We start from the raw sequence: 25,914 nt of genomic DNA on the forward strand, positions 1-25,914 counted from the left end.
TCGAGATTCTTGCTAACAATGTGTCCCAATAATACGAGGGCGGTTCAGAAAGTAACCTCCGATTGGTCACAGTGCGGGTTGTGGGGGGAGTAGCGACGCCATTTGTGCGTTCACGCACTCAACAGGTCTGTCGGCATCAAGCCGTGGTCGAGTGAACGTCGTACCTGCGCTAGTTTAGTTTTTGTGGCAGTTTGAAATGTGTGCTGCAATAGAAAACCCCGCCAAATGTGAAGTGCGTGCTGTCATAAGGTTTTTTACAGCCAAAGGATATTCTGCAGCAGCTATTCATCGTGAGGTTTGTGCCGTGTACGGACCAAGAGTTATGAGTGAAGGAGTTGTCCGTGAATGGGTACGTTTATTTAAAAGTGGACGAGAAAACGTTCATGATGAAGAGAGGAGTGGTAGACCATCATTGGTGACTGACGAACTCGTTCAGACAGTTGATGCAAAAGTTAGTGAAAATCGACGTTTCTCAATGTCGGAGTTGTCTACTGGTTTTCCACAGATTTATAAGACTCTCTTGTAGGATATATTGACATCAAGATTGGGTTACCGTAAGTTCTGTGCACGATGGGTGCCCAAAATTCTTACCGACCACCACAAAACTCAAAGAATGGCCTCTGCATTAGACTTTCTGTCACGTTATGAGGACGAAGGAGAATCATTGTTAAACAGAATCGTGACCGGTGACGAAACCTGGATTAAGTACGTGAACCCTGAGACAAAAGAACAATCAAAGATGTGGGCACATTCAAATTCGCGTACCAAACCAAGAAAAGCCTCGCAAGATTTTTCTGCCAGAAAACTGATGGCAACGGTGTTTTGGGATGCCAAAGGGCTGTTGTTGGTTGAATTCATGGAACGTGGTACGACCATTAATCAAGACGTGTACTGTGAAACAATAAAAAAGTTACGACGGGCTATACAGAACAAACGCCGTGGTATGCTGACTTCCGGTATCGTTTTCTTTGCACGGTAACGCCCGTCCTCACTCTGCTCGCAGAACAACGGCCCTTCTTGAGTCCTTCAAGTGGGACGTTATCAACCATCCACCTTACAGCCCAGACCTGGCGCCAAGTGATTATCACCTCTTCATGCATTTGAAGAAATGGCTCGGGTCACAGCGGTTTGATGACGACGAAGAGCTCAAAAATGCGGTCACAGGCTGGCTCCAGGCACAAACGGGTGATTTTTATGCAGAAGGAATTTCAAAGCTTGTGAAGAGATACGATAAGTGCCTCAATCGCTATGGAGACTATGTAGAAAAATAGTGCAAAGATGTAGTTGTAAGATGTATATATTAAAATATTTTTATTTAACTTGGTGTATTTTTTTAAATCAACCGGAGGTTACTTTCTGAACGGCCCTCGTATATTACATATAGATTTATATACTATATACATTAAAATATATAAATAGCCTATGTCCGTCTATGTTCATTAGAGTATTGTGGAGAAATCTGAAGAAAATCGGTCAAGAATATTTCGAGACTTTTAGTAACAAAATATATAGCCTATATCGGCCAAATATTCATTCGAGTATTGTGTAAAAGTACAGTGTATAAGTAGACGTTGAAGAGCTTATCGAGAGATATTTTATTAGAACATTTACTATTTATATGTTACACACACCTATTTTATATCATAGAAGCTGAAATATGTAAAGCCTATATCCATCTGACTGTTTATGAGAGTGTTGTGGAAAAATTTGAAGGAAATCGTCCAAGAATCTTTCGAAAATTTTTGTAACAACGTTTCCCTTTATATTAAATATGTGTTCATATATTACATTTGGCGCTCCATTAGGTATGTAAAACCACGCGTATATTCGAATTCAACGCTGTGTCAAAATTTCAAGTCAGTCGAGTGACTACTTTTGGAGTTTTGCGATCACAAACATATGCAGTCTGAATTTTTATATATAAAGATTGTGATATCTCTATCCCACAACTAGCTAGAGTGGGCAAAAAATAATTAAGTTGAGGAATGGCCCGCTCCTTCCTTTACCCGACGAAATGAAAGTCAAGTAAAAAAAGTGGGCCACAAGATTGAGCGGTGGTGTGAGGCCACCATCAGATGATTGGCGGGTCGCATGTGGTCCGCTGGCAGCGATATGTATACCCCTATTCTATATACACGTATCTCTATCGTGCTGCTGTGCGCAGGACTGAGATTCATCTGAGAAGTGCAACTCTTGCGTTCCAGTATCGTCGTTGGACGTACACTATAGGCGCGCTTCTCTCTGCCGCCACCTCATGAGGACTCGCAACCACGCGCGCCGTGTTAACAGTCTGTGGTGTTCCGGATGCCGTCACACTATTCGTGTAGAAACTTGTACCGGCCGCGGTGGTCTAGCGGTTCTAGGTGCGCAGTCCGGAACCGCGCGACTGCTACGGTCGCAGGTTCGAATCCTGCCTCGGGCATGGATGTGTGTGATGTCCTTAGGTTAGTTAGGTTTAAGTAGTTCTAAGATCTAGCGGACTGATGACCACAGTAGTTAAGTCCCATAGTGCTCAGAGCCATTTTTTTGGAAACTTGTTTTTACGGCAAACAAGCCCATTTCATCACTCAAGGTAGGTGACGTGGCGGTTGGGTAGTTATAGCCGAGCAAACGACAGTATTTGTTCTCTCGGGCGCTAGTCGCTGGGGCAGCAGAGATCTGCCATGTCGTTATGGTCCTGCTGACTCCATCGATTTCATTTTCACGTAACAGGTGTGTGTGTGTGTGTGTGTGTGTGTGTGTGTGTGTGTGTGTGTGTGTTAGTGCATGTGGGTGGGCTGGTGAGTGAGTGTGTTTGTGGGTTGGTATTGTCCTATAGTTCTTTGAGTGCACAGGATAGAGTTCCTCTGTATAGAGCTGTGTATTCATTTGTTATTTGTTTTTTCTATCTACTATGGCTTTTTGTAACATAGTATTCTTCCATTATTACCTTTTATGATGAGCTGTTGTTGCATACGAGAATTTTCAGGTCTGTATTGACGTCTGTTGGACTGTGTTTCAAGTCCATAAGGTGCCCAGATAATGTGGAATGAAAGCTGTTACTTTTTAGTGCTCTTCTACGTTCTGTGTGTCTGCTATTAAAATATCTTCTTGTCTGTCCTGCATAAATTGCTTTGCAGTCGTGGCTTGTCAGTTAGTAAATGCCAGACGTGTTGGGTTTGTCTGGATTTCTATTGGTTGCCTTTCGTTAGTTGTTCTACAGGCTATTTTTAGCCTTTATTTTTTTAGTTAGTTTCCTATTCTGTGCCTGTTTCATTATTGTAAGTGAAGGTCTATTATTTCCTTGTTAGTATGGGTGTTTCTTGTTCACGTGTGCCTTTGTGTGTGACCAGTATATTTGTGTTCCGTGTGTCTATGTTCGACGTATGTCTGTTTTTCAGTTGGTGACGCGCAATTTGTTTTTGTATACAAGGTGTCTCCTATATTTTTGTGGTAATAATATTGTGTAAGGTTTGTGTTACATCCGTTCACTACAGCTATATTTTTGATTATCGGTAATTCATTTGTAGGGTATCGTACCTCATTCGGTAAATACGGATCCCTTATATAATCATTTTATTGTCTGTCAGTCCGTCTGTCTGTCTGTCCGACTGTTAAAAACCTATTTCCTCAGGCAGCGGCTGATGCATCATGTTGAAATTTCGGTCACATACTGAATAGTCCCTCGGCGGTACAGTAAACGTAACGGTCACTACTGTCACATATTTTGATACTCGCAAACTCACCCATCAAAACATGTAGAGTACATCCCGTTGACCTAGAATCATGAAATTTGGTAAGAAGCAAGGTTTCACAGAACAAGTAAAGGAAAAAAATCCGAAAATCGTTAATTTATTATTCTATCACACGAAAAAAGTATTTATTTCGTCATTTATTATCTGACGTAAGCCGTGAATTAAAACAAATTGTAGTTCTGCCGTCACGCTGACTGGTTCGCAATGGTAAAAGTCAAACGGCAGGCAAGGAATGAAATTATTGTTCACATGACGCGTTTCAGAATTTATCCTCCGTCAGATATCCAGAAGCCCTTACTGTGTACGGCGTTTCAAGTTGAATGCGAAACAAACATTAAGCAGCCTGCATATGGGATAGTGAAGAATGGCAGCTAACTCTACATATAGATAAATGTAAATTAACGCAGATGAATAGGAAAAAGAATCCCATAATGTTTAAATACTCCATTAGTAGTGTAGCGCTTGACACAGTCACGTCGAGTAAATATTTGGGCATAACATTGCAGAGCGATATGAAGTGGGACAGGCATGTAATGGCAGTTGTGGGGAAGGCGGATAGTCGTCTTCGGTTAATTGGTAGAATTTTGGGAAGAGGTGGTTCATCTGTAAAGGAGACGGCTTGTAAAATACTAATACGATCTATTCTTGAGTACTGCTCGAGCGTTTGGGATCCCTATCAGTTCGGATTGAGGGAGGACATAGAAGCAGTTCAGAGGCGGGCTGCTAGATTTGTTACTGGTAGGTTTGATCCTCACGCGAGTGTTACGGAAATGCTTCAGGAACTCGGGTGGGAGTCTCTGGAGGAAAGGTGGCGTTTTTTTTAGTGAATCGCTACTGAGGAAATTTAGAGAACCAGCATTTGAGGCTGCCTGCAGTACAATTTTACTGCCGCCAACTTATAATTCGCGGAAAGACCACAAAGATAAGATAAGAGATTAGGGCACGTACAGAGGCATATAGGCGGTCATTTTTCCCTCGTTCTGTTTGGGAGTGGAACAGGGAGAGAAGATGCTAGTTGTGGTACGAGGTACCCTGCGCCACGCACCGTATGGTGGATTGCGGAGTATGTATGTAGATGTAGATGTAGAATGGGTAATGCATTGTGTAAAGGGAGATGAAAATCTAATAATGATTGAAATGCGCTTTAGGGCGAAGAAGAAGAAGAAAGGGTTACTACAGTTTATGGGCTTGGCACTAGGAACGAGAGAGAAGGAAGATTAAACTGAGTTCTACAAAGAATATTAGATGGTAATAATTTAATAGTGAATAATTTCTTCAGCAAGCACAAGAGGAGAAGATGTAATCGGAAAAGACTGGAGACAGGGGAAGATTCCATTGGATTACATTATGGCCAAACAGAGACTCCGAAATCAGATATTGGATTTTAATGTCTACCAAAGAAACGATATAGAGTCAGATCACAATTTTGTAATTACGAATAGGTAACTAAATTTTCACACAATCGTCCGCAAGAATCAGTGTGGAAGGAAGTGAGATGGTGAAATACTGATGAATGATGAAACACATTTGAAGTTCGTTATGGTTGGGAATACTGAGATAAGGAATATCACAGTAGGCAGTTCAGTTGAAGAGCAGTGTACATCTCTAACCATGGCAAACACAGATATTACACAGACGGACATTGGTAGAAGAAAGATAACTGCGAAGAAACCTTGGGTAACCGAAGAAATACTTCAACTTTTTGGCGAAAGCGGGAAGTACAAAAATGATCAGGAAGAGTGAGGGATAAGTTAATATAAATCGCTTAGTACTGAAACAAAGAAGAAGTGCAGGGAAGCCGAGACGCAATGGCTCCAGGTAAACTGTGTAGAAATCGAAAAAGGAATAGTCGTAGAAGGACTGAGGCATAAAGAAAAGGAAAATCAACATTTACTGAAATTAACAGCAGGGTCATAACATTATGTTTGCCTAAGAGAGGGAGAACTTGTCTGCTAGAATGTTAGGAGTCGATGTGAGAGACAGATCGTATTAATTAATAGAGTCCGAATTTAAACGAATTTTGGAAGACTTGATATCAAATAAGGCTAGAGGTTGGTAACATTCTATCAAGACTTTGGCGGAAATGGCAACCAAACGACTATTGAAGTTGATGTGTATCATGGCAAGAGCAGATAAGTACGAAAACTATCGCAAAATCAGCTTAATAGCTCATGCACCCAAGATGCTAAAAAGAATAATATAGAAGAAAATGAAAAAGAAAGTTGAGGATATGTTAGATGAGGATCAGTTTGGCGCTATGGATTGTATAGACACTACAGTCGCAATTTTGGCGTTATGATTGATAATGGAAGCATGACTGAAAAAAAATCACGACGCGATCACTGGATTTGTCAACCTATAAAAGGCGTACTTTACTCTGAGAGAAGTAAGAGCATATTATAGGGGATGATGTTACATATAATATGTACAAGAACCGAGAGGGAATGATAGTACTGGAAGACTAAGAACGAAATGCTTGGATCAAAAGGGTATAAGACACGGCTCCACGTGTTGTTCAGTGTATACATCGAATAAAGCAATGGCGGAAATAAAACAAAGCTTCCAGAGTGGAATTACAATTCAAGGTGAAAAGACGTAAATGATAAGATTCGCTGTTGGCATTTTATCTTCAGTGAAAGTGAAGAAAAATTAACCGATCTGTTGTCCGCCCGCTTAGCTGAGTGGTTAAGCGCTTACCTCCCATGCAGCGGGCCCGGATTGGACTCCCGGCCGGGTTGGAGAATTTCTCCGCTCGTGGACTGGGGGGTGTGTTGTCCTCAACACCGGCCCCCAAGTCGCCCATTGTGTCGAAGACTGAAATAAGACTTGATCTCAGCGGCCGAACGTCATCGGATGGGGTCTCCCGACCAACAATGCCACACGCTTATTTCATTTTTTTTTCTTTTTTTACAGAATCTGTTGGATACAATGAACAGCGTACAGAATATGGATTGAGAATAAATCAAAGAGAAACGAAAGTAATGAGAAGTAGCAGAAATAAAAAGTGTGAAACTTCACGTCAGAATTGGGGATCACGAAGTAGACGAAGTAAAGGAACTCGGCTATCTAGGTAGTAAAATAACTCATGATCGACGGAGCAAAGAGGACGCAAAAAGCCGACCAGCACAGGCAATGAGTGCATTTCTGGCCATGAGAAGTCTACCAGTACCAAATATAGGTCTTAATTTGAGGAAGCAATCTATGAGGATTTAGCGCTGTGTGGTGGTGCAACATGGACTGAGGGAAAAGCGGAACGGAAGAGAATAGAAGCGTTTGAGATGCGTTGCTTTAGAAGGATGGTGTAAACCACGTGGACCGTTAAGAGGAGGCTCTCTGCAGAATCGGTCAGGAAATAAATATGTGGAAACTGTCGAAAAATAATCGAAATTGTTACATGACATGTGGTAAGATATCATGTGCTAGAGGGATCCATAGAGGGTAAAACTGGATATTCTTAAATTCTATGTTAAATGGGACGTTTATTGCTTTCGGCGCTATGCCTTCATTGTTCTTAGCGATATGTACTACGTTGACTGTTTCCGGACATAGTTACTGTGTGGCAAAGCGCAATTACAATTCGGATTACTATCTTTAGAGCTCAATGAAGTAGCATTTTCACTTTGCGTGCTCAACTCAGTGTTTCGACTTCTTACGAGCTACTTCTCTTTCATCCAGATTTTTGCATTGTAGCTGCCTGATTCTAAATTCAACAATGGCGGACAGGAAAAACGTTTCTCTCTGAAGTGAATATACCTTAAAAACTTTAAAATATTTTTTGCATAATGTGTTACACGATAGAACCATAATTTTTCATATGAAAACATTGAAATAAATTGTACAAGGATATCACGGCGAACTCTCATGCTACCCCAGGGCCCGCCTTTCGCATCACAAGTACGGCAACCAAGTAAAGGAGCCGAAGATCCGAATAAGTTTTCTCCGTAAGCCACAGATAGGTACATCAATTGGCCCATCACCGAGCACTGTTTTCCCACCTGGTTCTAGTTTGCATTTTCTTAACGAACAACCAGTAACTCGATAAAATAGAGCGAACATTGGTACATATGGGCCTTCGCAGCAGACTCCTGGTTCATGTGTCAATGCTGAGTACTGTTAACCACGACGAAGGCTACAATTTGCGCGCCAGTACTGTGTAACTGGACGTCCACTGAGTGGCAAAAAGTGGCCTTTTCAGATGAATCACATTTTATGCTCGTGGACGGTCCTGCAACAATCGTATGCGTCCAGGCCGGAAGATGGGGCGTTACGATCCGGGGAACGTTTTCTTGGCATCCCTGGGCGATCTCGTCGTGCTCGACGCCACAGTCAATTAACACAAGTATCCACCTATCCGTCGTAACCATGTCCACTTGTACATGCAGTTTGTTTTTACTTCACCATGCTGGTATCCACCAGCAGGACCAAGGAATTTTCACACTGCTCACAGTGTATGTGGGTGTTCCGAAGAGCATCATGATGAATTTACCACACTCCCCTGGAAACCAAACTTCCCGATTTATACTCAGTCGAGAGTCTTTGGGACCCGCTCGATCGAGTTGTTGTGCTAAGGATCCTCAACCGAGAAAGCTAGCGCAGCTGGTCACGGCAGTGGAGTCAGCAAGGTTCCACGCCTTTATCGGTACCTTCCAGTACTGATTCCCTGTACGTCCACGCTGTGAAAGGCGGTTATTCTTGCTCTTGACAGGTGGTTACAGTATTGTGACTGGTCAGTGTGTATTGAGAATGTACGTTTACTGCCCTCTCCTACTATACAGGTGACTGTTCGTAGCTGTGCTCAGAAGGGAACTTGAAACACGTTCCCAATAAAACAGAGAACATGATTTAGTGAGTGAGAACGATGTTTCAAATTAATTTTTGATCAGTTTACTTGATCAAAATGATTGGACGAGTTGGTTCGAATATTATTGACAAACCAGCAGGAACAACGCTTTAATTTCACCGTTATTTTCACAAAACATCTAACTGTAGATAGATCATATTTAACGTTTATTGATAATTATTTTCTGTATTGTTCAAACACTGAGAAAAATCCCAAAAGGACATTTTTAGGTTGTTTAATGTAGTTTGATTTTGTACTGCGACACGTTTTCGGTGGAGTGTGCGGTTTTCAAGTTATTCAAGAAAAACGTAAAAAACTGATGTTAAGTGATGTGTTCTGTTTCGGAAAGCTTTCGAACAGGTTATATGTTCGTATGAAGGTTTTTGTTCAGAATCACTAATATTATCACCCCTCAAAGAATGTACATTTCCTCCTGATTCACACTGTATTTCCTTGTATTTCCTTCCAAAACAATAGTTTCCTCATTTGTTTTGGTGGTTCACATTTCAAACCACTGGGCACCTTTATGATTTAATGTACCACATGGACAATTTTGGGGACACAAAGAAGACAAGGGAAGTAACTCCTGCACCGCAAGAGCAATTTGTGTCGTCTAGTGCGCCTTTAGAAAAAAGTTTTTCTTTTAACAACCATTAGTAAGTTTTAACATCGAGATAATTGTAGGCTGTAAAAAGTGTAAGCCACCTTCACCCTGAAGATTCGTTTGAGCACTACACTGCTTTAGTATGCATATTCCATTTGTAGTTGTATGCACAACGCCTTCTTCTGACCTTCGAATTAAGTTATTCTGCCAGAATACGGAAGGACCTACTGTTTAACGTGTATCCCGAAATACCATACAGTTCGGTGTTTTAACTGTTATTGACAGAGGTGAAAGAAGTGAAAACCAGCAAATGAAAATCCTAGGGCTGATTAGAATTCGAAGTCCAGACCTTTGGATCATTACTCTGACATTTTGCCAATGATCCACGAGATGACTGCTGAAAGCCATTTCGGACCGGGGTCACTAATCGCATATATCTATAGCGCTATTCTTCAGCGAGATTGTGGCTTTGGCATTCTCTAACCAAGTACGTAGATTAACAGCACTGAGTAAGCTTTAAGAATAAACACTTTTGCACGGATATTCCAAATCGCACATGCGGCATAGGTTCCACCGTATTTGGCAGATCTCTGAGCGGAGGGAGACTACAAACTTAAGTAATTGTTTCCACTCAGCTTTAAAAGTCAACAAATTTACTTTGTGTCAATAAAACGGAGCTACCTTCCTCCATTACGCGATCATGTCCATTAACATTTGTAATCATGTTCAAATGTGAGCCACTAACGGAAAATCAGACAAGTACTGTACACGAGTCAGTTAGTAACCATATAACGCGAATAAAACTTGTGGACTCCTCCTTAGGCAATGTGGAGTTTCAGACATATTCTTGCAGTATGATATACATAGATGTTATATCCCTTCATGCTTCAAAAATAATAAGGCAGTCCGCCATAGAATCTTCTAACGTATGACCTTGTATCTAGCTGCTGTTAACTGCATCACATAAATAAATGCTTCATTGTTTTGTATGGTACATTTAATAAGAAAATGATAAAAATGAAATGCACACAATACGTAGTATATAATGAACAAAGAACTTCACTGTACTTCAACTATAGTGTCTGTTTAAAATCTGTACTTACTTTCAGTTTTATAATTTCACGGAGAAGCTATTGGACATGTTCCCAACAGTATCCATGAAAATGAATGTGACCTAGTTTGTTCTTTGATTAACACATAATTAATTTTTTCCCAGAACAAAGAACTGCAAGAAACTTTCGCACCCCATAGTAATGCCCAAAATTCCGCATCTTCAACGATCTGAGAAAGATAAATAATGGGTTGGTGCATAACTAGACGGCGTTTTTCCATAAGTTTAATGATACACGTAAGTTTAGTCATACATAATATTCACTTTCACTATTTACAACTGTCTGCTAACACTGGGGTAACTTTTCGATCCCGCGAGTCAGGAAACCAAATGTTTTGGGACGAAGAACTCGTTGAGCCATGTTTGGGCGCTGTTTCATCGGGAAAGAAAGTTCCTTTTAGGTTGTTCGATACAAAGAGTAAAAGGTGAGGAACTGAGGGCGCTTGATCATGTGAATAAGGAAGGTGCGGAATGACTTCCCAACCCAACTCCTATATAGATCCTTTTGTCAGTCTAGCAGAAAGCGGGCGGGTGTCATCGTGGAGTACCGTCATTAAGCAGTTTTCCTGGAGTTGTTCATAGACTCCGTCTACAATACGTCTCAGTTGTGACAACAAATGCCAACAGTGGTGTTTAAGGTGAACATCGGAGGGCGCAAGATCGGGTAAATAAGTGGGATGCGGAAAGACTTCCAAATCCAGTTCCTGCTTAGAGCATTTTGTCAGTCGAGCAGAATGCTGTCAGGCGTTATCGTGGAGTAGCATAACTTCACGCCGTCCCGCCAGCTGTTTATAGACAGCGTCTGCAAGACGTCTCAGTTGGGACAATAAGTACCACCAGAGGTGTTTCACTTCTGTGAAACAATTCGTAGTAAACCACACCGTCGCTGCTCCACCAGATGCGTAAACTACCTCTCGAGGCTGTGCGCTGGTCTTTCGACGGTGAATTTCTGCTTTGTTTGGGCTCAACCATTCCTTTTATTTTTATTTTGTACCAGGAACACAGCATTTCTAGTCACCAGTAATGTTACAGGATAGGAATGCTCGGTGGCATGTAGTTGCGAATTGACGAGGAGCAAGAAGACACACGCTCGTGGCCCCTCCCTGACTTTTGTAATTTTGGCTTTAGAGCGTATACCACATTTTTTAACCACCACCATTGCATAAAAACGTTGCACGATGTTATAATGATGACAGTTCATCACATCCGCCATTCTCGAGTACGCTGATATGGATCATTGTGGATTAATGTGCTTAAACGGTCTTCATCGAACTCCGAAAATCTTCCTGAACTCGGAGAGCCGTTAATGTCGAAACTATCCTCCTGAAAACGAGAAATCATTACCTAGCCATCCTGTGTGGATTGGCGCAAATGTTTCTTCCTGGCTCCACTGGCGTTACCAACCTACTCAAACAGAAGAAAACATGGGAAATGTTCCGACTTCCCATTAGTCATTTCTACCGTCCACATCTTCACTCACTATCTCCAAATGAAAAAAATGACAATATGTGAACTCAAATAGCAATCGTGAACTACAAATAAATAATGAGGATCGTCAGATATACCCATTGCAACTTTATACGAATGCACAAGACAACAACGCAATGATATTATGCAATAAGTCAATATTTAAGAGCGGCAATTAATCTATCCACTACTACCTGCCACCACCACGTAGTCGGGTGCTGTCACCGCTTGCACTGAAAAAAATTATATGATCCACGTCATTAAATGTAAACACAGCAATAACATAGATAAACTTGTACAACTAATAGGAGATTTTCCTTAAATGTTCGTTTTATTCATGTGATAGAATGAGAGATAATAATGAAAAATTCCAATTACATTAGTAATAACAGATGAAGTTTCTTGTATCATTCGAGACATGAACAAGAGAATATCCAGTGGAGGAGTGTATTTTATCAGAAACTATTCGCTTTGGAGGCAAAGTGATACGAAAGGAACAATTTTATTTACTTAATGTCTGCAAAGGGTGACAATTCGCCAAAAACTGTAACAATTCTTTCACTCTTCTAGTTCAAATGAAGGGAAGTAGAGAATACAAACCAAACAGTCTCCTCTCTTTAATATAAGCCTTATTCGCTACCGTTATCAGCAAGTTCACAGAAAAACACTGTAATTTAGCTCAGGAGCAATCTGGTTTTGTGACTAGTTAAGCACAATGAACCACTTGTAAATTGTAACCGAGACTGTAAGATGGATCAGTGAGCACAATTTACCTACTGGTCTGCAATTCAGTCTGTCTGGGAGAGATTTTTATATTGCAACAGCCAGTCCTTCAGTAATAACGGCTACTGTTGGCGTTTAGAAATGTCTGACCTGACCTGCCGTTTCTCAAGATTTGTTGATTTGTTGAGGTAGCCTTCCAAGAAAGACATTTTTATATAAAGTAGTTCATACTTCATTACAATGAAATGAATACCTCTAGCTGCATACAGGCGTTGATATAAGTCAACAAGGACGCTCTATCCATCTGAGCCACCGAGGACACAGAGGATAGTGCGACTGCAGGGACTTATCTGTGGCACGCCTCCCGTGAGACCCACAATCCCAACTTATTGTCCAGCACGATATTCATAGCGCCCCTGTCCATTATACTCATTACTCGCGGCTTTTTCCCGATTCGTGTAGGAGTTCGGGCACTGTTCGTGCATCCGCTCAGGAAAAGATGATGGTCAAACGGCCGGTGATATATATACGAAGATGGTATCTGTTCTTTCTACATGTCGGAAAGAACAGATACCATCTTCGTATATATATACAGTTCTCATTTATTGTTCAGTGCCAGTTGCAAACTGAGAGACCAAAACACGTCATATAGTTAAAAATGTGCAACTGTGTGAGCAATAAATGAGAACTGTCATGTGATCTGAGGCTTTCCTGGCGTATATGATGATTCCAAGTTTCTTGGGAGTACTGCCGGATGCAGTCATCGAAGATCCACGATATTTCGGTGAACCACCGTTTCGACATCACCAGGTGGTACTGATGGAACGAAGGATCTGCGGTGCGCTCTCCGTATATATACGTACGGACCCAGATATTATGCCTCACAGGCTCCGAACCGCGTTCGGTGGTGGGGGGTGAGAGCCGCAGACGCCTGCTGGCCGCGGTCCGCGTCGCATCTCGCGTGCGGGTCTTACGGTTTTCTTTGAATGAGCTAAGTACTGGCCCCCATGCCTTACTTACTTGGAATCCTGTGTCCCTGTTTATTAAATTATCCGTCACACGTACTTCAGTAGCTTCTTTAATAATGGAGTACCAAAACTGGTTAGTGTTGGCCAAGATAACTGCTGATGATTAATTGAATATAAATTCTCAATGGAGTGTTCTGCTATTGGCGACTTGCTGGGCTGCAGTCAGCCGGTGTGGCGCTTGTGTTCTTCGCAGCGCTCTCTTGCCCATAGTGGTTATCGCAAGCCAACTGAATCTACACGCCTCCAGTTGCCGCCATCCCTTGCAAAAGAATGGCGTGCTGATCACTGTCGTACACATTGTATGCTCCATTTCAGATGAACAAAGTCTGGATTCAGAGCGGCAACACCTGGAGTCTGTCTTCCGCAAAAAATGATACAGCAGCCGACAGCAGCCGACGGCCGTACAGCGCAAGAACGCTAAGAACGCCACGGAAGACGAAAATCCACAAGTAGATGAAAATAAGAGACGACTCTCATACCGTTTTCTGGCAGCGTATCTCCCAAAATTGGCAGACTTCTGCCAATGCGGGGAAGTACCAGGTCCCGTCTGAAGGTGTGAAAACCTAAATTGGTAAAATAATCCATACCATGAAGAGAGAACACGAATGTCACAGCAGCTTACTGCAGCCCAGCAAGTCGGCAATAGCAGAACACCTCATTGAGAATTGACAGTAATAAATCACAAGCAAATGAAAGTCTTTTCCAACACGAACAAATTGTCGAACTGCGTTTTTAAAGAAGCGATTGAAATACGTATGATGGATAATTCAATAACGAGGGACACGGGTTTCAAACTAAGTAATGCATTCGAGCAAGTACTTAGCTCAGTTAAAGAAAATCGTTAACATCCGCATGCGAGATGCGAAGCGCACGGCGGCTGCAGACAACTATGGTTCTCCCTCCCCCCCCCCTTCCCCCCTCCACCACCCCACGCCAACAACCACACCTCTCCCCACAATCTAGGACGGTGTGCATCCTGCGAGGCCAGAACTCTGGATCCTAGATATATAGCGTGTCTCACTAAATGTGTTTGCCTCTGTAAGTTACGAAGTAATAGGTGACGGAAAAAATTTTTGCGGTAGGTCACCATAAGAAACGTTACACTGTCTGCGGAGCTACGAACATAGTTTATTGTCTTATTATCCAAAGAGTTGCAGCAAAAATATTCAATTTTTTAAATGGAACAATAGTGGTTTCTATAATGTACTGTAATTAGCTGTGTATACATCAATTTAAATTACATTCCCATCACATTTAATTTGGGAGCTACAACCCTTCATAGTTTCAGGGTCAGATGCCACACACGCTGCGCATAATGCAATGCGCCTTCTAAATGTGGTGCGGCCGAGTTGTAACGTCGCCCGTATTACGGAGCGAGAAGATTCCTCGATGCGCTGTTAGACTGCCGACTGTCGCCGCAAATGGCCGTTTACCCGACAATTCGAGCTCAATATACCACAGTTACTGACGTCGGATGAAGATGGCATACACGAACAACTAGTACGTTGACATGTTGCTGATGTTCGGCGAGTGCCGACACGATGCCACTGAAGCAGCCATGGCGTACGCCGTGAGATATCCTAGGCGAAGAGCTTCGGCAGCCATTACGTTCTTACGTGCCGAACAACGACTTCGGGAAAAGGCAGCTTGGTAATGCACCGCAATAAGGGACGAAGAACAGCATGTAGTGAGGAGACGGAGGTGTTTATTTCAGCTGCAGTACACCACAATCCTCATGTCAGCTTACGAGCCGTTGCTGGTGTCAGCCTCACATCTGTGTGGCGTACAGTAAACGGCCGCAGGCTTCACCATTACTGCCTGCCACAGACCCAGGAGCTGCACGGTAACGATTTCCGTGCGAGAGTTACATTCTGAGAATGGCCCATGCGTAATTTCACTCTGCATTCTTTACAAGGTGTTATGTTCTCTGATCAGTCCAGGTTCATAAATTATGGCGCAGTGAGTCGCCATAACGTGCACTACTGGGCCGCAGACAATCCTCGGTAGGTACTACCTTTCGACCGTCAGCGTAGATGGTCTGTTAATGTATGGTGTGGAATCCCTGGGGATGAAATCATCTGTCCACTGTACTGTTTGCCATCGGGTTCCCCTAAATGGTAGGCAGCACCACATAACAGTCACGCTATGAGGGAAAAAAACCAACAGCCAAACAGGCGAAGACATCAGGCAAACACGCCGAAGATTCCAGTCGATTAATAGGAACCTTTCCTTGCAGAGGTCGCCGCGACATATCCGTCCACGGGCTGCTACGCCGGGTTTCTATTCCGCTCCAGCTCACTATATAGGCCCGGCCGGTCGAAGGCAGACCAGTCTTCGTCCGCTGCTAATGGCAACCGCTATAGCAGAATCTCCGAGAAGATATCACCGAAGCCGCTGTACTGCACCATCGATCGAGAGGAACCACATCTCCGGCTAGATCGATGGACGTCTACATCTATTGTACAGGCAGCTACTGTATTGTAGAAGAAGTTACGTTCAATAAACTGTCTGAGAAAACAACATCCACACTACTTCCCAGGTACACTGACAGGTGAGTTATATCGCGCGTTTATAGTCGACAGTTTAGGTGGTCTCCTTGAACATGTGTGTCTACACACGAGAGTGTGTTGTGGAGGAACTAAATAGCAGGTTTGCAGGAAAGTCGTTGGGGCGCCATGGTCCTCATTCATGGCCTGCAAGGTCGTCCTATTTAACAACACTAGATTTCTTTTTGTGGCGATATCTAAAGGATCGTGTTTATGTCGCTGAGCCCACATTCCCAGATGATCTAAAACGGCTCATCGAGGATGCATGTTGCTCCGTGACACCGCCGATGTTACATCTCGTCCGCAGATCCTTTAGAAGGCGCATTGCATTGTGCATTCAGGAAAATGAAAAAGCATAACATCTCATTTAAATCAACTTCCCACCGCCAGAACACTCATGAACTACCACACAGCCATGTATTATGTACAGCGTGTGATATCTGCCCCTGAAACTTCGAAGGGTTGTAGCTCCCAAGCAAAAAGTGATAGGAATATAATTTAAATTGATGTACACACAGCTGGTGTTACTGATTCCAGTGCATGTTAGAAACAACTATTGATCCATTTAAAAATTGTATCTTTTTACTGTAACTCTTTGGATAATAACACAATAAACTATGTTCATAGCTCCGCAGACAGTGTAACGTTTCCTATGCTGACCTACCGCAATAAATATTTCCGTCGCCTATTAGTTCGTAGCTTACAGAGGCAAACACATTTAGTGAAACACCCTGTATATAAAGCGCACCGGAGATCCATCACTCCATCAGTACCGTCTGGTGATGGCGGAACGGTAGTCGTTGTTGTTGTGGTCTTCAATCCTGAGACTGGTTTGATGCAGCTCTCCATGCTACTCTATCCCAGTACCTAATGCATCCTACATACTTCTGAATCTGCTTAGTGTATTCATCACTTGGTCTCCCTCTACGATTTTTACCTTCCACGCTGCCCTCCAGTACTAAATTGGTGATCCCTTGATGCCTCAGAACATGTCCTACCAACCGATCCCTTGTTCTGGTCAAGTTGTGCCACAAACTCCTCCCCAGGTCTATTCAATACCTCCTCATTAGTTATCTGATCTACCCATCTAACCTTAAGCAGTCTTCTGTAGCACCACATTTCGAAAGCTTCTATTCTCTTCTAGTCTAAACTATTTATCGTCCATGATTCACTTCCATACATGGCTACACTCCATACAAATACTTTCAGAAACGACTTCCTGACACTTAAATCTATACTCAATGTTAACAAATTTCTCTTCTTCAGAAACGCTTTCCTTGCCATTGCCAGTCTACATTTTATATCCACTCTACTTCGACCATCATCAGTTATTTTGCTCCCCAAATAGCAAAACCCCTTTACAACTTTAAGTGTCTCATTTCCTAATCTAATTCCCTCATCATCACCTAACTTAATTCGACTGCATTCCATTATCCTCGTTTAGCTTTTGTCGATGTTCATCTTATACACATCTTTCAGGACATCGTCCATTTGCTGTCTCTGACAGAATTACAATGTCATCGGTGAACCTCAAAGTTTTTATTTCTTCTCCATTGATTTTAATACCTACTCCGAATTTTGTTTTTGTTTCCTTTACTGCTTGCTCAGTATACAGATTGAGTAACATCGGGGAGAGGCTACAACCCTGTCTCACTCCCTTCCCAACCACTGCTTCCGTTTCATGTCCCTCGACTCTTATAACTGCCATCTGCTTTCTGTAAAAATTGTAAATAGCATTTCGCTCCCTGTATTTTACCCCTGCCCCCTTTCGAATTTGATAGTATTCTAGTCAACATTGTCAAAAGCTTTCTCTAAGTCTACAAATTGTTGCGCCGAAATTTCGTTGACCTTCGACGACTGCAACCGGCGTACACCCGAGAACCGTGAAAGCGAGACTTATCGTAAATAACAATATAGTTGCCGATTCTCACGAGACGAGTATGTCGGTTGTACTGAAAGTCATTTTTGCTGTGCTTTGTCAGGTTCGCTCACCCTTCGTTTGCCCGCAGGTGGGGTGGCTGAGGGCGGAGGACCAGACGGTGCTGGCGCTGCACGACAAGGTGGTGACGCACAACGCGCGCATCACCGTCTCACACGACGGGGAGCGCACGTGGCGGCTGCACATCCGCCAGGTCAAGGAGACGGACCGCGGCTGCTACATGTGCCAGATCAACACCAGCGTCATGAAGAAGCAGCTCGGCTGCCTCGACGTCCTCGGTGAGTACGTCAGACTAGTGCTCACTAGTACGCGCCAATAGTGGCGCCCGTCCACAGCTCATGGTCTCGTGGTAACGTTCTCGCTTCCCGAGCGCGGGGTCCCGGGTTCGATTCCTGCCGCGATCAGGAATTTTCACCAGCTTCGAGGTGACTGGGTGTTTGTCTTGTTCTCATCATTTCATCATCATTCATGAAAGTGGAGAGTTTGGACTGACAAGGGAACCTCCCCATCGCACCTTCTCAAATTTAGTTATAAGTTGGCACAGTGGATAGGCCTTGAAAAACTGAACACAGATCAATCGAGAAAACAGGAAGAAGTTCTGTGGAACTATGATAAAAATAAGCAAAATATACAAACTGAGTAGTCCATGTGCAAGATAGGCAACATCAACGATTATCAGAACTCAGGAGCGCTGTGGTCCCGTGGTTAGCGTGAGCAGCTGCGGAACGAGAGGTCCTTGGTTCAAGTCTTCCCGCGAGTGAGAAATTAAATTTTTTATTTTCAGACAATTATTATCTGTCCGTCCGATGCGAGGTAACTGCGCCGTAGTATGGAGACGCTATACCTGAACAAACCTCGAAACACACGACGTCAGTCGACTACAGCGCACGGAAGAGAGAGTATTCCTGCTAACGAGGCTCCCTGGCTGGCAGTGACTGTTCGCTACTTTTGACGAGAGTGCATTAAATACGGGAGATGTATTCCGTGGGCAATATGAATCCAGCAAATATAGCTCGCGACTTCAATAACAAGATCAATTAATATTGGAGAGGCACGTCCTTTCGTCTACTAATCGCTCGGTTTTGCGGTGCGGTCGCAAAACACAGACACTAAACTTATTACAGTGAACAGAGACGTCAATGAACCAACGGACAGACCATAACTTTGCGAAAATAAAGAAATTAAACTTTTCACTCGCGGGAAGGCTTGAACCAAGGACCTCTCGTTCCGCAGCTGCTCACGCTAACCACGGGACCACAGCGCTCGTGAGTTCACATAATCGTTGATGTTGCCTGCCTTACACATGGACTACTCAGTTTGTATATTTTGCTCATTTTTATCATAGTTCCACACAACTTCTTCCTGTTTTCTCGATTGATCTGTGTTCAGTTTTTCAAGGCCTATCCACTGTGCCAACTTATAACTAAATCTGAGGGGGTGCGATTGGGAGGTTCCCTTGTGAGCAAAGGTTGGGAATTTGTAATTTGTGCGGGCGCTGATAACCGCGCAGTTGAGCGCCCCACAAACCAAACAACATCATCATCATCACTGGTGGCGCCCCTATGTCACATTACCATTTGTGGCACGTCTAACTGGTTGCAACCCACCTAAAACTGTCAGTTTTACTTAGACACGATATCTATATGCTGCGAAACGTGGCTATCAACTCTAAGTAAGTGAAATTGTGTGGTTATCTATGTGAGTACTAAAAGAAATCCCATAAATCACAAAATATAAAAACTATAAATTCAAGTAAATACCTAGGAATTACATAGAAAATGCTATGGAGAGGCAAACCAAAGACTCCGTTTTATTGTAGAACTCTCTAAAACTGTAACAGGTGGATAATTTGCGGAAAATGTTATAAAGAAATAAGAGTCCTTTAAGGTAATGAGGAAGTCAAGGTAAGGGAGCGTACTGTCTGAATTGTGTTCAACGGTAAATTGGATGTTTTCCTGACAGGAATTCATTTGGATAACTTTGAATGTGGACTGCACCTTCGCATTAAGTTTGATAAAGAGTCAATTTTTTTAGACCATGAAATGAGTCTCTTATAACACAGCCTTGGGTGAGTCAGTATTCATTACTTATACTACTTATTACCACTGTGTCCTAACTTGCAGTGATTTCTCTCGTCCAATAGCTTTTTTTTTCTGTATGAGTTCTGATCCTTCAGACGTTCATTTTACAGTGTATAGATTCCAAGTTTAGCCATGTAATGATCAGTCTTTTTATAGGTTACGCAATTAATCTAACTTGAATGTTAGGTCATTGTGCATTCTCTCAAGCCTTATGAAGTGAAAAATTGTGAATAGAAACCAATTCTTTTTTTCTCGCTACTTTGCACTATGCAATAACACCGTTTTTTAAACACTTCTTGTATTCAATACAGGTTATCAGCTGAAGATGCTCCGACAGTAGGGTGAAAACAGTTGTGTTGCCTGATAAAGGAACATGTATAAGGCTCATGCAGTCTTCAAGAATTTTAATTCCTTTTCAAATGTGTTTGAAGGATGCTTTTAACATTATTTTGCTGTATTTTTGGAATTTTCTGAAGTAACAATGCATAAGCTGAGCTGTGGTAGCTCTAACTACAAAATAGTCTACTAAAGAGACTGCTTGCACTACGCTTGTCTGATCTCTACTAGAACGTAGCTGCGCAGTATGAGATCCTCACCAGATAGGATTAACGGAGGACATAGAAAAAGTCCAAAGAAGGGTAACGTGTTTGGTATTACCGTAAAATATGGGAGAGAGCGTCAAGCTTATCGTGAGCGAGTTGGGGTGGCTATCATTAAAACAAAGGCTATTTCCGTTTTTTTAAGAAAAATGGACTCTTCGCCATTTGACTATATTGTTGTTTATTTGATTACGATCCAGGTTTCGGTCTTTTTGGCGATTTTCGTTTGAGTTTATGTCGTTGACATATATTGCAAGTCACAAACTCAGTCACTTGAACACGGCACGAAAGATCGAAACTCGGTCGTAATTAAATAAACAACAAAGGCTACTTTCGTTGTGGCGAGAATTTCTAAACTAGTTTTGCCCTCTGAATGACAAAAACATTTTACTGCCGCCAACTTGCAGATAGAGGAAAAATCAAAGTAATAAAATAAGAGAAATCAGAACTCGTACGAAATGTGTAAGCGTTTATTTTTCCCATGAGCTGTTCGGCAGTGGAATTGTCGAAGAAAAGTCTGAAGGTGGTTCGATGAACTGTCTATAAAGCATTTAAGTGTGAATTGGAGAGTTTTGATATAGTTGTAGACCTAGATTTGTGGTACTATGGTACGAAATCAAATCTAAAAGTAAGAATGTCTAGTCTGACGAGTCGCGCAATTCTCCCACTCCACCCCACCCCCATTGGCGTGTCAAAGATCTTTCTAATCTTTGGTGCCAGTATGACGCTAACAGCGAGCAAGAACGGTCGTTTACTGCTGATTTGCGCGATTTTAAAATGTGTGACGAAATTTAGGATCCTGCCTCACGTAAATGCTGCTTGCGAATAAAAATAATAGCACACTATCGAAATTTGTTAGACAGATAATAAGCATTCATGTAAAGCTGATAAAAGAAGCTATTTTGGGAAAAATGACTCATGGTGTTCAATGAGGAACGAAATAATGTTTGTGATTAAAAGCAACTAAGCCGACCTTCAGTTGTGACTGACGAATTCAAAGATTAAAGTCGAAATTCTGCAGGACATGTTTCACTATTGACAGGCTGAAGGTCTCCTTGCCTAAAGTATCATTAACACTTATTTACCAAATATTTTGTGGTGATTTGGACCATAAAAAAAGCGCCAGGTGGGTTCTCTCACTTTTGAGAGATAAGGACGAAAAAGACCGAATATGAACTGCACTGACCTTCTCACAAGGTGTGACAAAAATGGTGAGTTTTTGAATCGCCCTGTTATTGGCAACTCAGATGGTTTCACACGAAAGCCAGGAAACAATGTGTTCGTTGACGAATTCATGCACGTTCGTAGACAAAACCAAAAAATCCAAATAAAAATCAAGCAATAAAAAGGCTACGCCCATAGTGATTCAGTATCGACTTTGTGTCTAAAGCAGCTGTCGTAACTGCAGCGAACTACAGTTAGACCCATCACCGACTACGACGCGCCCTTCAAAATGACCAAAAGGGATTGTTGTCCAACGGCGTAGTGTTTCTTTACGGTAACACCTTCCCGCTTCCTAATGCGTGGGTGGATGATATTCTTCGGCAGTTTTTGAACAACTGCCTCATAGCATACTATCGATTGAAAGTTTTCTTTTTTTGGCGTAAAACTTCATGGAAATGAGCAAATGACAGCGAATTAGAAGAAGAGATAAATGACGCGTTCAACAACTGTACCAACTTTACCGCAACTGAGTACGCAGAAACCACAAAAATATATGTGGAATGCTATAAATCTGAAGAATTTAGAACAGCGATAACGTGTAAGTTTAGGTAATGTATCAAAAGTGGTATAATTGCCTCACTAATAGAAGTCATCTGTATTCCTTTCGATGTTGCTTGAACTCGAACAAAACAGTCACCTAATTTTTTTTATTTAAATCTCATTTTGTTCGTATTGTTCGTTGCATCTGCTCGGCGCGGACGTCGTAAGACATCCCTTTATGTTCGTTGTTGATCGATTGACTCACTTTTTTTATTACAGAGAGCACGTAACCCTCTGACCGAACACGCTGAGCTACCGTGCCGGCTAAGAATGTTGAGCTGGTCTAACTGGATGCTGCTAGGTATAAAAAGAACATCAGTCCGCCACAGAGTCATTGCGCAAAATTTACTTATCATACTTCTCTGCAACTCTTCCGACTAACCCAAGCTATTACTGCTACTGAACCTACCGGATCAGTTAGTACTACTGTACAAAACTGCAAGTATGAGTTCGCTGACGTAAACCACAATGCCTCTTATTGAAAACTGTGTAAGTATGAGTGAGTCCTATACTGTCAACCCACACTGTCTACAATGCTCCGCTAGTACGACTTCCCTATGCTGTCACAAGTACTTATTACATTAATACACAACTTACTCGCAACAGCACCTCAATGACCGAATTTAACTTGAAGTACCACGCTCGTTTGACTGACTGGAATTAAAACAGAATGCTTCAAATCTGAATAAATGAATCAGAGGAACTGTCTTGTGGTTAGCATTTCTCATATACCTGAAGTATGCGCAACGCACTTTGGCACTCGACCCTACAAAACAGGAGATAAAGATATATACATACACAGATGAAACGCCCTGCTAAACCCGCAGGACAGGACAGTTAGTGTGAATTATGGAAAGGGACCAAGATGAGCGGCTGTCAGTTACACTGGAACAAATATAACTTTATATATTTTACCAAACATTACAGCACAAATTATTGAAATTAGTTATCGGCTTAATACGGCACACTATCTTATGCCTTAAGGGCACAACAACCTTAAGTTTTTTTTAAAAAAAATAACGGCTAAAAGCCATTAATTCAAAATCCAGACACCAAAGAGAATATTTAGAGGGCAGAAGGCCTCGCCTTAAGTAAGTTCTACAATTTGGCTGAATGCCCAAAATCGAACACTTGAAAAACAACAATCTTAATTTAAAGACAGCTGAAGGCCCATGATCTAAGACTCAAGATAAAATTAAATATAAAACACAAGGCGCAAGGTCTTATCTTCAATTAGGCTGAAAGCCCCAAATAATCTAATACTTAAAACAAGCAAGGAACATTTATTTTAAAACAGCTTAAGGCCCATGACTCAAAACACAACTAAAATAATTTTTAATAGGCAGAAAGACCAAGGCTATATCTTTAAACAATATATTAATCAGGCTGAAGGCCCAAATAATCTAACACTTGATAAGCAAGTAATTTTAATTTTAAAGCGGCTGAAGGCCCGTGATTTAAAATACCACTAAAACAATTCAACTTTAATTCAAAACATCGGTTATGAGCCATACAAAAACACACAACAGAAAATAAGAAAAGGCAGTGCAGCTAACGGCGCTCAGAAGTTTCGGGGGTCGGCCAGCACTTGAAATACTAACGATCACTTAGGTGAGACAGGCAGTCAGCCCAACCATTCTCGATCCGACGACAACCCAACCAACAGACAGTCAACGGACCCACCGACAAAGTAACTTGCACTCCACTCGACCAGCACACAACCGGGAGTTCAATGCAAAACGTAAAAGGCATGGACGCCCACAACCAAGCATACATTGAGCTGTGAAACTACACAGTGTACTGGACAGCGGCGACACGGTGAGGAAAGGACACTGCCTAAATTTACGTCAACGTCCAGGGCAGGTATCCGGAACGTTAACGGCCACAAGGTAGAAAATTCCGATGGTGCACTTCAATTGGAAGTACCTAAATACAGTTAGACTGCACTGGACGGTGGCTGAACCTTCGCAAACTCGAACACACACGTTGTTGCCCATGGGAACTTCCCAACAGAGAACAACGTCAACCAAACGGCACAATGTTACCAGTCTTGACTTCCTGGTGAATTAAATCCAAACTCAACTTTCGTGAACAGGGTCGGTAAGCCACGGACCTCGCAGCAATGGGAACAGCCCCACACACTTCGACACTGTGTAGAGACAACCAGCAGGCCTGGCCGAACTACGCCCCTGGAGATTTCCTCGATGCTCCACCCCAACCGACCGACTGCTCTCACACCAGCACAGAGGCAGCAATAAAATAACTGAGTAGACACTACCACAGACTCCACACAATTTCACAAACACTAGGACGGAAAACGCAACCAATCCTAAAAGCAGTGACCGAGCAATGACACGGCCGAACCATGAGACACACCGCCAACCCATAAGCTACCTGCGAGCAAATACACGTCGTCCGATAAGACTGTAATCTAGATTACTAAGAAGTTAACTGATTACTATGATAAATGGCTATGTGGGCTATTACCTTTGTGATGTCTAATACAGTAATTATGCAAAAAGCAAGAGAACCTAAATGTTCTCCTGACGTGTGTTGGCCGCTCAGTGTTGCTGAGACATTCAGATCGAAAGCAATAGTAAAATGTTGATTATTGTAAATACCGGTCACGTATGTATGTCAGAAGCCTAACTAGATTTAAGTTACAGTGCTAAAGACGGTGCAGTGCATGGCAGAAGCATATGTGTATGAAATCTAATACCATGGTGGCTGTCACTTTAATGTAATAAGCCGAGCGGTTATAGGCGCTTCAGTCCGGAACCGCGCTGCTGCTACGGTCACAGGTTCGAATTCTGTCTCGGGCATGGATGTGTGTGATGTCCTTAGGTTATTTAGGTTTAAGTAGTTTTAAGTCTAGGGGACTGATGACTTCAGATGTTAAGTCCCATAGTGCTTAGAGCCATTTAAACATTTACTGAAATCTTTGTTGTATTTCAAACTAATTCCCGTCTTCAATCTACATCTACATCTATATTTATACTCCGCAAGCCACCCAACGGTGTGTGGTGGAGGGCACTTTACGTGCCACTCTCATTACCTCCCTTTCCTGTTCCAGTCGCGTATGGTTCGCGGAAAGAACGACTCTCTGAAAGCCTCCGTGCGTGCTCTAATCTCTCGAATTTTACATTCGTGATCTCCTCGGGAGGTATAAGTAGGGAGAAGCAATATATTCGATACCTCATCCAGAAACGCACCCTCTCGAAACCTGGACAGCAAGCTACATCGCGATGCAGAGCGCCTCTCTTGCAGAGTCTGCCACTTGAGTTTATTAAACATCTCCGTAACGCTATCACGGTTACCAAATAACCCTGTGACGAAACGCGCCGCTCTTCTTTGGATCTTCTCTAACTCCTCCGTCAACCCGATCTGGTACGGATCCCACACTGATGAGCAATACTCAAGTATAGGTCGAACGAATGTTTTGTAAGCCACCTCCTTTGTTGATGGACTACATTTTCTA

General features: G+C 42.5%; 1 protein-coding gene across 1 annotated transcript in view; it reads left to right on the forward strand.

Moving 5' to 3' along the window:
* Positions 1-25,914, forward strand: part of LOC124805757 (lachesin-like) — a 444,942-nt gene that overhangs the window by 71,878 nt on the left and 347,150 nt on the right. The window contains exon 2 of the mRNA XM_047266324.1: positions 18,063-18,270. Within this exon, the coding sequence (XP_047122280.1) occupies positions 18,213-18,270 (58 nt within the window). The 5' untranslated portion in view covers positions 18,063-18,212. The remainder of the gene's footprint in view (positions 1-18,062; positions 18,271-25,914) is intronic.

Source organism: Schistocerca piceifrons, chromosome 7 (assembly GCF_021461385.2).
Source record: "Schistocerca piceifrons isolate TAMUIC-IGC-003096 chromosome 7, iqSchPice1.1, whole genome shotgun sequence".
Taxonomy (NCBI): domain Eukaryota; kingdom Metazoa; phylum Arthropoda; class Insecta; order Orthoptera; family Acrididae; genus Schistocerca; species Schistocerca piceifrons.